The sequence below is a fragment of the Notolepis coatsorum genome (assembly GCF_963971535.1).
Source record: "Notolepis coatsorum genome assembly, chromosome: 4".
NCBI lineage: Eukaryota > Metazoa > Chordata > Actinopteri > Aulopiformes > Paralepididae > Notolepis > Notolepis coatsorum.
The window spans coordinates 52,376,233-52,388,590 of record NC_140168.1 but is presented as its reverse complement, the minus strand read 5'-3'; the positions used below and the strand labels follow the sequence as shown (position 1 = coordinate 52,388,590).

At 42.7% G+C, this 12,358-nt stretch overlaps 2 protein-coding genes across 4 annotated transcripts in view; one reads left to right on the top strand and one right to left on the bottom strand.

Moving 5' to 3' along the window:
* The window catches only part of col28a1a (collagen, type XXVIII, alpha 1a), a gene marked incomplete at both ends in the record, with an annotated part of 45,582 nt that extends 42,950 nt beyond the window's left edge, over positions 1–2,632 (top strand). The window contains 2 exons of the mRNA XM_084312417.1: positions 129–381; positions 2,460–2,632. Coding sequence (XP_084168543.1) covers positions 129–381; positions 2,460–2,632 — 426 coding nt within the window. The remainder of the gene's footprint in view (positions 1–128; positions 382–2,459) is intronic.
* Positions 2,633–3,763: 1,131 nt separating this feature from the next.
* c1galt1a (core 1 synthase, glycoprotein-N-acetylgalactosamine 3-beta-galactosyltransferase 1a) lies at positions 3,764–11,878 on the bottom strand. Of its 3 annotated transcripts, none has more exons than XM_084312656.1 (4): positions 11,832–11,878; positions 11,199–11,277; positions 6,407–7,071; positions 3,764–6,108 (listed from the first exon to the last, which is right to left on the bottom strand). In XM_084312656.1, the coding sequence occupies exons 3-4, from the start codon at positions 7,010–7,012 to the stop codon at positions 5,911–5,913; spliced, it is 804 nt and encodes a 267-aa protein (XP_084168782.1). In that variant the 5' UTR covers positions 7,013–7,071; positions 11,199–11,277; positions 11,832–11,878; the 3' UTR covers positions 3,764–5,910. The 3 variants fall into 3 exon arrangements, with proteins under 3 accessions (XP_084168782.1, XP_084168780.1, XP_084168781.1); XM_084312654.1 differs by having other exon boundaries at positions 11,105–11,277; positions 11,832–11,865; XM_084312655.1 differs by having other exon boundaries at positions 11,105–11,277; positions 11,819–11,860.
* Positions 11,879–12,358: the final 480 nt, after the last annotated feature.

Sequence of the window (12,358 nt, the reverse complement as noted above, 5' to 3'; positions counted from 1 at the left end):
GCGATAGAAGGGTCTTCCTGATTCAGCGTGCAGCACATCACAATATAAGATCTAATTCAACACTAGTCATATCCTGTAATCAATATGGTTTTGCTCTGAAAGGGAAGTAAGATCCTCCTTTTCCGCAGCCTGAACTTCCAGTGGAGACAGTAACTCCCCCATCGTCACAGTTCCCGGAGTCGGGGGGCTTGGACGACAACCTAATAATCGACATGGGCAAGAACACATTCTTTGAGGAGCTGCTGGACGTCGACGGGAGGGGGAAGCAGCGCCCTCCCGTCATCTCCGTGGTGGGGCCCCAGACCCCAAACAACTGGCAGTACCTCCCTGAGACCACGCAGCCGCCGCCCCCACCTCCCCTGACGGAGGACTTTATAGCAGGTGAGCTACGCCTCTTAAAGGGGAACTACGCCCCCGATTTCAGAATTCATACATGGTATTCTGATGGTCTATGACAGTCCAGAAATATGGGTGAAAACAAAACAACTCTCATCCAAATCCAAAAACTAGAGTGCTAAAACAAAAATGTGTGATTTCATCAAGTATAAAGTCTAGAGCTGCTCCATAGACAATGAATTGGCAAATATGTTTTAGGTGACCCACCCAGGGGTATGTTCTGAGTGGGCTATATGGGTCAATTTTCAGTTTCAGAACACTATAGAGTAAAGCTCACACAAACATAGCAGCTCCAGAATAAAAGATTCACGACATCACAGGTTTGAGTCTGGCTTTGTGAGAGAGTAGTTTATGTTCACAAATATTTGTTTGTGTTCCCCTTTAAACTTGACATATGAAAGCAGTGGATAAAATAAAAAACTGAGGTGTACACTTCCATGCCCACATGCTTAGTACATACAATTACTCAATGACACCGTCTTCCTACTGTTTGCTTATCTTGCTTTTTTCCCCCAGGAAGGATTAGTTCAATGGTGACAAGGAGACAAATAAAAACATTACTGTGTCCTGTAATGGTGCAGTTCTATAGATTACTGGTGATTTTCTTTACGTCTATAAAGGCACTGTCCGCCTTTTCTTTTTGTTGTTGTCTTCATTGAGACAATGGGAAGATGTTTGAATGAATCAATCAATGCATTAATAGTTTAGTTTGAACAATATAAAATAATCAAGAAATAACAATGAATTAAATTCAAAAATTAATAAAGTAAGATAACACGATACTAATAACCAATACCAATACCATGAATTTTTTTTATCCACTTTTTCTCCTTATTTTTTCTATTTTTCTCCCATCCCAATTTCGTATTGCCAATTCTCCCCTCGCCTGTCTTGAACGTTGCTAGACTATGCCCCCCACTGGTCGGTTGTAGTGAGGATAGAAGCCTTGCATCACGTGTCCCCTCCTGTACACAAGGAGGCAGCCTGTCGCATCTTTTCACCAGACAGCGCAGACTCTCAGTGGCGAGGAGTAACGCGTGGGAGGCTCACGCTGCCCCCGATACTTCCTGTCTCTGCTGTGCAGGCGTCACCCAACCGACCTGTAGGAGTCGCTGTCCACAACGTCCAATCCCCACCCATCGACTTCCACCCGCTGACTCTGCCAAATGAGCCAGTACGACGGCCGGCCCAAGCCGAAGGCAATGCTGAGACTGGGATTCGATACCGGAGTCTCTTGCATTGGTGACACAGAATCCTTGTGTTGTGTTACAGCTCAATTAAATGATCTATGGAAAAATCCCTCCAATCCCTCACGCTGCTATGCAACTTCAATCACACTTCCTGTAAACACAGAGCTGTCACTAGCCATCTGGTTAAGCCACTAGCACCACACAACCACCCCTGTATGCTTTGCTGCTATACTAAGTAAAGACAAGCTGTAAAATTGAGGATGAATTGATACATGTGTGTGAATGTGCGTGCCTGTGCTACAGAATTTTGCGGCCTGCTGGTGCTAACGTTAGCAGCTAGCATCAAGCTAGAAGGTCCACCTCTCTGCTACTAGGCTAAGCTAAAGCTAACGTTGCCCCTCCCAGCCCATATCTTTGCTGCAATGAGGACGAGTAAATAGCGTGCTGTCTGTCCACAAATCTGAAACAACAGTGTTGAATTCAGACGTATGGTAGATTATCAGCATAAGGTTAGCGTTTGGAATCAGCGCTGGTGGTCTAAAATGTTCAATCAATCAAAGCGGGGAACATAGAACCCGGGGAACATAGGACCCGGGGAATATAGACATGCTCCCCAACTTACATTAGCCAAGCTAACATTACCAACGTTGATAAAGTTAACAATGTACGTCATCAGTGTAACGTTACGTTAGCAACGTTGCAGTTCACTTTATGCGTGAATGCTTTGCATCAACGTTCTATAGCTAAAGATTGCACAGGAAAGCCACGCTATTAGACTCTGATTGTTCTAACACATCTGTATGTTATTTCAACACATTGTTTTCAAGAGTGTATCTTACCTTACTGTAACCTTGCACCCTTCTGTCTTTCCAGATTTCGGTTGCCGTCAGCCCCTGGACCCTGGTCCCTGCAGGCAGTACGTAGTGAAGTGGTATTACGACCCGGAGTCCAACGGATGCGCCCAGTTCTGGTTTGGAGGCTGCCAGGGCAACGGCAACAAATTCGAGACCCAGGCCAACTGCAAGAACGCGTGCGCCCACACGTAACAAACAAGACATTGTTTTGTGAAAGAGAAGCTATGGAAAGCCAAAAGTGCCACATTTACGCCTCAATTCCGCACCCGTTTGTACAATTATCGCTGTTAAATAAACGGCGATAATTGTACAAACAAGTGGGGAATTGAGGCGTAAATGTGGCACTTTTGGCTTTCCATAAGAAGGGGGGGGGGGGGGGGGGGGCGTGTGCAAAGCTAACGCGTTCCCCGTCAATGTCACTGTGGATCAGAAAGGATGCACTGAAGACACAAGTCTGTCGTTTACTATTTGACCATAAGCTCAGACAAATCACAGCCCTGCTACTGTAATATCCCATGGACTGAAGAGAGGGAGTTCTGGGAAGCTGCAGAGGCCCTGTGCACTATCCCTATCTCTCTATGGTCTTTGTTTGATAACAGTACGTACTGTATGTATTCCATGGACCAACCCCTGTACAAAAGGCCCTCTTCATACCCCAAGCTTTTATATTTCACTTCTGGGTATGAAATTCGGAGGTAAAAAAAAAACCAGAGAAAAAAACGTTTATTTTCTGTTACATATTGTTTTCATGGGTCATAGTCTGTAGGCTGTTCTTTTGTTTGTGTCGCATAACAAGTATTGTCCAATTTGCCATGGTGCCTTAAAGGACCACTTAACCCTTTCACTACCACACTACAGAAGGTTAACCCTTTCACTACCACACTACAGACAGTTGGCAGTGAAAGGGTTAACCTTCTGTATTGTCACAGTGAAAGGGTTAACCCTTTGGTAGTGTGGTAGTGAAAGGGTTAATAACTTCCCAAAAGACTGTGAACTAAGATGGAATCCTGTGTTAATTCTTAACTGGTTTATTCTTCTATATTATTTTTATATGATGTTTCTAGTTGCCTTAGTTGCTTTTACTGGATGTAACTGAAAGTAATTTCTCAAGCCCTACCGTAGTTGTTTCAACTCATCTTAACAAACGCTATTAACACTTTATAAACTGTATGTTGTAAAAAAAAAAAAAAAAAAAAATATGAACACTTGACTGTAAAATATATATTGTTTAATTGTTTTTATCATTGTACACATATTAGAAGGAATTGTAAACTGAGACATACTGTTTTATCAACAAAATACTTATTTCAATAAATATTCAAATTTAAATTCATCAATTAATTCAACCTTTATTTATTTCTCGGAAATTAATCATTGAGGGCAGGCCCTCCTTTACAATTATGCAGAGAGTATCATTAAAACAAAAATGTAATTAAATACATTTTAAAAATCATACACAAAACAAACAAATAACTTAAAACAATTGCATACAGGGATGGGGAGGCTTATGCACAAATGTTTGAACTGCCGTAAAGGTATCAGTGCATTGATCTAGGAGATGAAGTGAGTCCAGCACTAAAACTAAAAGCAGTCCTTCCCAACTGAGTCTGTGCTTGAGGTACTTGCAGCCATAGATATTGTAACGTTTTACGTTATTGACGACTCTCAGAAGTTATTTTTCACGTTGGTCCTTTATTCACATTTCTCAGATACAGCTTTGGTTATCGCTACCACTTCCCATGCCTCAAGAGACCGCACCCTAGGTGCCACACCCTCTTATAGTCTTCCCAGGTCAGCCCCTGCCCCCTCCCCTCTGCCAACCCCCGGCCTGTGTGACCAACAGCGTCGCCTGCCAGCCCCTGAGCCCCAGGTTGGCAGAGTGCAGAGTGACAGCTCGGCTGACCAATCACCCAAATCCCAGGGTCGCTACAATATATATAACTAGATGGCAAAGCTGAGTCTCCAGTGTAGTTCACCGGTGGCCATCTTGTCACAGTCAACTGTCAGTGACAGTCAGTGATCTGCACAAACAAAAATACTCTTAACTCGCTGAAATCTTGCCGGATTTACAAAGCGGTTTGCTTTATTACAAACGTTAACGTGGCTATGATTCAGGATGCTTGAACATGTGTAACGGATGGTACCGCGAAGCACAGTCACGAAGGACTTCAGATGTTGTGAAGTGACTGGGGTGAGTAGCGGTACTATGGGTTAAACTAACTCTCATCCTCAAAAGACACATAGACACGTTACAAAGCAGTGAATTCACCTCTTGGTATAGCGGTCTGTGCTGTTGCCCGCAGCGTGGGAGACCCGAGCTGGGAGGCGGGATTTCAATTGAATGCACGGCCAGAATACAGATGCGCTACACGTATGTGTCCTTTTTTTAACGTAATTTAGCCAGATAAAACATTAAGAACTGGTTTCTTATTTACAATGTCGATCTGGTCCAAAAGGCCCCAACAGGAATAAAAAAAAGAATATATATATATACATTAATAATAAAATGTAAACGCAGTTGAGTTATACACATAAACAAATAAACACATGCACAGCCTGTGTACAAAGTGTGTGTGTGTGTGTGTGTGCGTGTGTATGTAAACAGATGTGTGTGTCTAGGTGCGAGTATGAAGATGAATGAGTGCTTGTATGTTGTGTGAGAGGGTGTATGCAAGTGTGAAACTGGGGTATCAGCAAGAGCAGGAGGGTTCTACTAAGAGCGTGTTGAGTATATTCTTGAAGGCAGTCAGTGAAGTAAGTTTAAGGGTGTCTTGAAAAGCACTCCAGTCATAAGCTGCTGCAAAGTGAAAGGAGTTTCGGCCGAAGGTGGTCTTGGAGCTTGGATGTATAGTTTGATGAGCTTGCTTGATCTTGTGCCATAAGTGCTATGAGAAAGGTGGAGCAGGGAGGAAAGATAAGGTGGGGTCTTTCCCAGGATTGTCTTGTAAATGGAGTGAAACCAATGTTGGAGTCGGTGGGTGTGGAGGGAGGGCCAGTCAACCAGTTTGTAAAGGTCACAGTGATGTGTATTAAAGGGTGCATTGGTGGCAAAGCGGATGGCAGAATGGTGACTGAGTGTCCAGTTTGTGTAGAGCCGTCTTTGAATCCATTTTATAGATAACATCACCATAGTCCAGGATGGGCAGGACAGTCATCTTTACAAGGGTGAGATTTGCGGAGCGTGTGAAGGAAGCTTTGTTAAGGAAGAGAAATGCCAGTCTGGCTTTAACTTTAGACTGAAGAATGATGTGAACGGAGAAAGAAAGGGAATTAGCATTGGGTTTAAATCCTAAATATTGCCAAATCCTCTTTCTTTATCCTTTCTGTCACGTGAAGTGAAATAGTATTTATTATTATAATTATTTTTAAAGCATACACCGGCGGGGGCCGATAATGTACTCAGTGGATGCCTGAACACAGAGTAACACCAGTGCCACTGCAAGCCTAATGTATAATATATAACTAAATTATTATTTAGTTAAATCTTTCAATTTAGTGATATTTTTATGGGGCCCTGTTAGTTTAGTTAGTTTACTGTTAGTGTCAGGATTATATCTGTATTTGTATCCGTACGGTCGCAGGTGATACGTCAAGTACTGCAACGTGTACATTTCAACAGGGTAAATGTAGTGAAAGGACACAGCAAAATCTGAACAGCAGTCCGGGCCCTGGGGAGAGAGAGAGAAAACAACAACCCTGAATAGGTAAACAAATCCAATATATGGATTATGAACCATGTTTACATATCTTCAGTGTATTATAAACAACAACTTAGATTTGAAAACAAATCACCAGGCAACCAGTGCGAATAAGGTGGCCACATAACATACAAACATAATGTAAACATCATGAATACCTCAGGAAAACATACTGTACACTTTGCTGTGATTGTCTCATAATCAATCATAATCAATTACAGTGGTTGAGATACAGACTAAATACAGCCTATATAATGGTATAGCTTACTTCTATTGGGGTGTAATAGTCGTAAAGCAGGTACCAGGGCCGTGGTCTCGGCTGCTGCCTGACCAGGTAGTAGTCAGGGGGGTAGGGGTGAAACGCCTGTCTCCCTTTCAGGTCCCTGGAGTCTGCAACGACCACTTTCATTGTCTCCATACATTTCCCCAAAGCCATGTCCTCGATGTCCGAGTTGTGGTTACATTCCCCAGTTTCAAACCCCCTCACGAACCTCCTGAGCGCCTCCTTGCTGAGCACGTAGCCCGCGCCTCCGCTCATATAACCCTGGCGGATAAAGGGGGTGAACCTCCTTCCCAGGTACAGGGGCTTCTCTGTGTCGTATTTCGACAGGACGAGGCGCAGGTTCTCGACGATGACGAACGTGTCGTCGTCGGCTTTCAGGAACCAGTCGGCAGCGTCCAGGTGCTTCTGGTGCACGTATTGGAAGGCCCTGATGGTCTTCCAGTAGAGCTGATTCCGGCCCTCGCTCACGTTCAGCCCGACCGTGGGGAAATCTGTCTCCACCGAGCTCATGAACAGCACTTTGTCACAGTGCTTCGCCCAGGTGGCTCGGATGTGCTTGGTCCTGGACTCCAGGTTCTTGGGGCCCGTCATAATCCAACACAAGATCCGCACAGTCTGGTTGAGATGCTCCCCTCTGCTCCTGTTCTCGCCTGGAAAAGCATCATGACAAGATCTTCAGAGAAGTCTATTCTACCAAACATGGAGAGAATGTAACTATGAGCAACTTTATAATAACATGTTATCAGAGACTATATTTTCATTCAAACCTTTATTTATTCTCGAAAAGGACAATTGAGGTCACCCTCATTTTAAATGTTGTTACAGACATTTCAATGCATACATTCTTTATAATAATAAATATGAATAACTATAACTATAATAATCTCATTTATATAGCACCTTTCACACATGGACCGCAGCCCAAAGTGCCCCACAGCAAATAGTATAAAATTAACATAGTGAAAGATATGATGCGTTTTCATATGGTTATAACAGAAAGTACGTAGCTAAACACCTTTTAATTAGGGCAAGGTGGTGTTTAGGCCTTTATAACAAATCGTTTTTTTTTTTTTTTTTTTTTTTTTTTTTTTTTTAAACAAACACATAAACAAACATGACAACACACGATAAGATATACAAGCATTAATTGTCAGAGCACATCCAATGAGATCACATTTTAGTTAATTGTCTTATATAAGATATACCCCTAAATTATCTAAAAACCTACACACATATGCTCCAGCTCGAACCCCCCCCCTCCCGGACCCCACCTTGAGAAGTACCTCCACTATCCCTCGCACCTAACCAGACACTACCATTATAAGCTAGCTTTTATTCTCTCCACCACTTCTAACCACATTGACATTTTGGATTCATTGAGACCCAGAATTCTTGCTGTAGATATTTCTTGATAAATCACATCGAGATATGTAAGAAACCAAACTTTACGGCACATTTTTTCCGGTTGAAACCAGCGTGATGCGATCAGCTTTTTAGCTACTGTGATACCCGATAAAACCAATCTCTTTAGCTGTGGATTCACTGCAAACTCAAAAACATCATTCAATAGTAATACCGAGGGGTGTACAGGTATATTCCAAGATACGAGTTTTGATAATTGTTGGGTCACATCTTTCCAGAATGCCTTGACTGGTGGGCAGTCCCAATAATGTGCATAAATGTCCTTTCGTCCCCATTTGTACATTGGGTGCATTTGGAGTCTTGTTTAAGCCCCATTCGGCACAGTCTTATAGGAGTCAAGTATGTCCTGTGGATATAGTTAAGATTGATTTGTTGATGATCCGGGTTCCTTGATGTAAGTCGGACATTTGCCCAGGCTCCTTGCCAATCAAAGTCATTTTCCAGGTCTGGTATATCCCTCCTCCAGACAGAGTCTAGTTGGAGGGTTTCATACGAGGACGTTAGTAATTGATGATAAAATTCTGAAACAAAACCTCTAGATGTCTCTCTTTCGTAGAAGAATTTGTGGTATCTGTGGTGTTCAATTGGTCTGTCTAATGGAACACCGTGAGACTTAAAATTTAGCTGTAACTGTTTGTAAAAAAGCCATGTGGACTTGGTGAGATTACATTTTTTGCGTATTTCTTTATCACTACAAAAACCCTGTTTGTTAAAAACATCCCCTAATGAGTGTATGCCTTGCTCTTCCCATATAGGGAATGACAACTATTAAAGAAACTTGATTGCTTAGAGCAGCAGAGCCAATTTGTGTTTTTGGAACAGTGAGACAAGACACAGAGAAGAAGAGCAGAGCCAGCCTCCACGGAGGCTGGGGGGAGGGGAGACCACAAGGAGAGAGAGAGAGAGAGCTAACAAGCTATGTAGATAGGCCGCACAGCCAAGGAGAGATAGAATGTACTTAGGTTCTTAACCTTTTAAAGACTTTCAATGTGTTTCATTCTGTATGAGACCTTTTGTTTATGGAAATAAAGATCATGCTGATAGGACGACGAATCCAAGTACATTCTTGTCCAGATGCAACAGGGAATAGAGACAGTGTTTTAGCCAGTCAGTGCGTGGGAGGACAGAATTCCACCTAACGATTGCCTCTGTGAACTAAATAAACACAACGCAGATACATCACGGAAGAGAAGATGGAGGCTGATAACCATCAACTACTAATCTGACCTAATCTGTGATCTAACAATCAAGAAGATTGTTGAAACCGGTCTTATTTGACATGCCCTGAGTGGGAGTCGAACCCCGGTCTCCTGCGCCGCGGGCAACATCGCAAACCACTATACCAAGAGGTGAATTTACCACTTGGTAATGTGTCTGGATGCCTTTTAAGGGGGAGTGAGTTTACTTGCAGTACCGCTACGTGCCACAGTCACTTCACAACACTTGAAGTCCATCGTGACTGTGGATATACTTGCGGTACCTCCGTTACACTCACCCCCCTAAACTCACACCACCCAAGGCATCCGGGTCACGGCACCACTGAAACCGGTCTTATTTGACATGCCCTGAGTGGGAGTCGAACCCACTACCTGTTCTAGATCTTCTGATATACCTCCGTTACATAAATTCAGCATACAGTTGACAGAATAAAAACAATGCATAAAGTGCAGACATAAGAATAGGTATAAAAGACAATAAAAGTAGTGCAACGTAAACGTGCAGATATAAGAATAGGCATAAAATAAGTACAATAAGTACAGTGTTGCTCAAAGCATGTGAACCCCCCTGGGACAACCAGTCCCCCAAACACCCCACATATCAATTCCCACCACATCCCCATTCCCCATCCAAAACACACCCCCTGATGAAGCATGTCATGACCGAAGGAAGACACAAACAGCACGCGCGGTACTCACACCGCCATGCACGGTGACGGGAGTGCCACCCCCGCGGGCCGCACCATCTCCCCCGGTCCCGGCGACCTCGCCACCACAGGGAAACCAGCAAATCCCACTTTTCATTCAAAAAGATAAGGGGTCAGGTCTCGTTAGTCCCTGTTACCGAGATGGTGGCGGAGTGAACTGACTTCTCTTTAGACACACTTTGCTTTTATCCAAATTGTCTTACAATACCACAACTGCATAGGTTTTTAGCATGTGTGGCCACAGTGGGAATCAAACCTGTACCTCTCGCAATGTGGCTGCTTGGCCACTGAGCTAAACACAGGACCACTTCAAACCAGAAAAGGATTCCAAGTGGAGGGTCTGATCGTCGAAACTGTTGTGATTAATTTATACACACGGGTTGGAAAATAAGTCCTGTACTTAACTTCTGTAAATGATGTAAAGAAGGAATGTTCGAGGTCAATTGAAAGAGGCCGAGGAGAAGAAGTCAAGATAAGACCTGGTTTATGACGTCCGTACCCATCCGTACCCCAGTATCTGACTGTCTGAAGATAAGATGGATGGCAGGCCCCCCCCCCCCCCCCTCCCCATCCGCACGCAAACCTCCCCCCCACGAGCACGACTGGCGACGTGCACGGAAGGAAGGGGTGGAACCCTCGACTGCCTCACACGCCCAAACCCTAAGCCACTACCCTATCCTTAACTCCCACCCCCCACTCTCCGCCCTCCCTCCCATCCCCCAAATTCCCTCCCTCGAGGGTGCTTCCTGAAACTCACTGACTTTCGGCATAAAGGAACATTGTAACAACAAATGTGCTTTGTTTGTACTAATTTAGGGTTGTGCCATTATTATTATTATGCAGATAATAATTGTGATTAATTCTGTAATGAGTTGTATGTGTGTTTCTAGCATCCTTGACACCCAAGGACAACGATGTAAATAAGTCACTGCGCCTTTTTCGTTTCTATCCTTGACAACAATGTATATTGGAGTAATGATCTGTATATGTTGCGGAGTCTAAATAAAAACCTGAAACCTGAAACCTGATCTGACCATGTAGATATTGTGTATGGATATATGTACATTTTTGAAGAGTTTGATTTTTCTTTCTTTTTTTCTTCTTATTTTTTTCATTTTCTATACAGTATTTGTACTTTCACTTCACTAAATAAATGCTGTACTTTCCACCATCGCAGGTCACACACACACACACACACACACACACACACACACACACACACACACACACACACACACACACACACACACACACACACACACACACACACACACACACACACACACACACACACACCTACACACCTACACACCTACACACACACACACATGGTCTACCTGTGTGGTTATGCTGCAGAACCCGTCTGTCTTGTTGGCTGTTGGCTATTGACAGACCTAACTGAAAGAGGAATTGCATGGAAAAAAAACCTACCGATAATCCGATCACAAAGAGCACATGTGACGTGATTACTTTTGATTTGTACATCATTCCTTTAGATCCACACCCGTGTCTGGGAACCACATGAAAATAAATGAGAATTAATAAATGGACAATAGATCATTTGACAAAATGGCTAGATACATACTTGTATATTATGTACATACACATATGTAAAAATAGGTGTCCGATAAATAATGAGTTAGGAAAAAAGTTCTTCAAATGTGAAACAAACAATTGCAGTTGGATATACTGTATTTAGCTTGCTACAGCTGGGTGTACCTTGGTATGTTATGGTATGTAACATTAACCACTTGCTACAGGTGTACCTTACTATGATATGGTATGCAACATTAACCACTTGCTACAGGTGTACCGTTGTATGTTATGGTATTTACACCGTCATTAACCACTTTATGTACAGTAGGTGTACGTTCTTTTGGAATTGTTTTCTCAAAATTAGATTTTATAATTCTAAAACTCTATAGCTTTCGATGTCTTGTAACCATTTTAGTGGTGACATTTTAACATAACATTCTAACATAATGTAACATTCTAATTCAAGCTTTATTCATGACTATTATCAATAAGAACATTTCATTTTTGTATCTTACTTAATTATCTTACCTGCTCACAAAAGTGCTCCCATACAACAGTCCACAGGTACAGAACAGTAGAGTATGGTCATGTCAGAGAGGTGCAAGGCAATAGGGAGGTGTAGTCTGACGTCACTGGTTGTGTATAGGGATTTGTCATTGGGGGAAATGGATTATCGGCTATTGTAACAATTCTGCTGAATGGAATTTGAAAAACTTTCCACTTTTGCACAAAATTAGTTCCCTTCCATCACTAACATTATTGTTTAAGAATTTTTTATTGAAATAAAATTCTGCGATTTTTTTTAATGATTAATTGCGAATATTTTCATGTTTAGCTATAGATTGCGGATGAATAAGCACAGAAAGGTACACCATGCCAATGTTAATGCTTTATTTGTTTTAAACGAGACGATTTAGAAATGGGCAATGGGGAAATGCATTGGGTTGGACACGTAAAACGGCAATGACGTAACCACTACACCTCCCTATGAGGCAGTCAGTGAATACCAAAGGTAAGTGAATACCACGCCCACAACACCAGAGGGAGTTCCACAA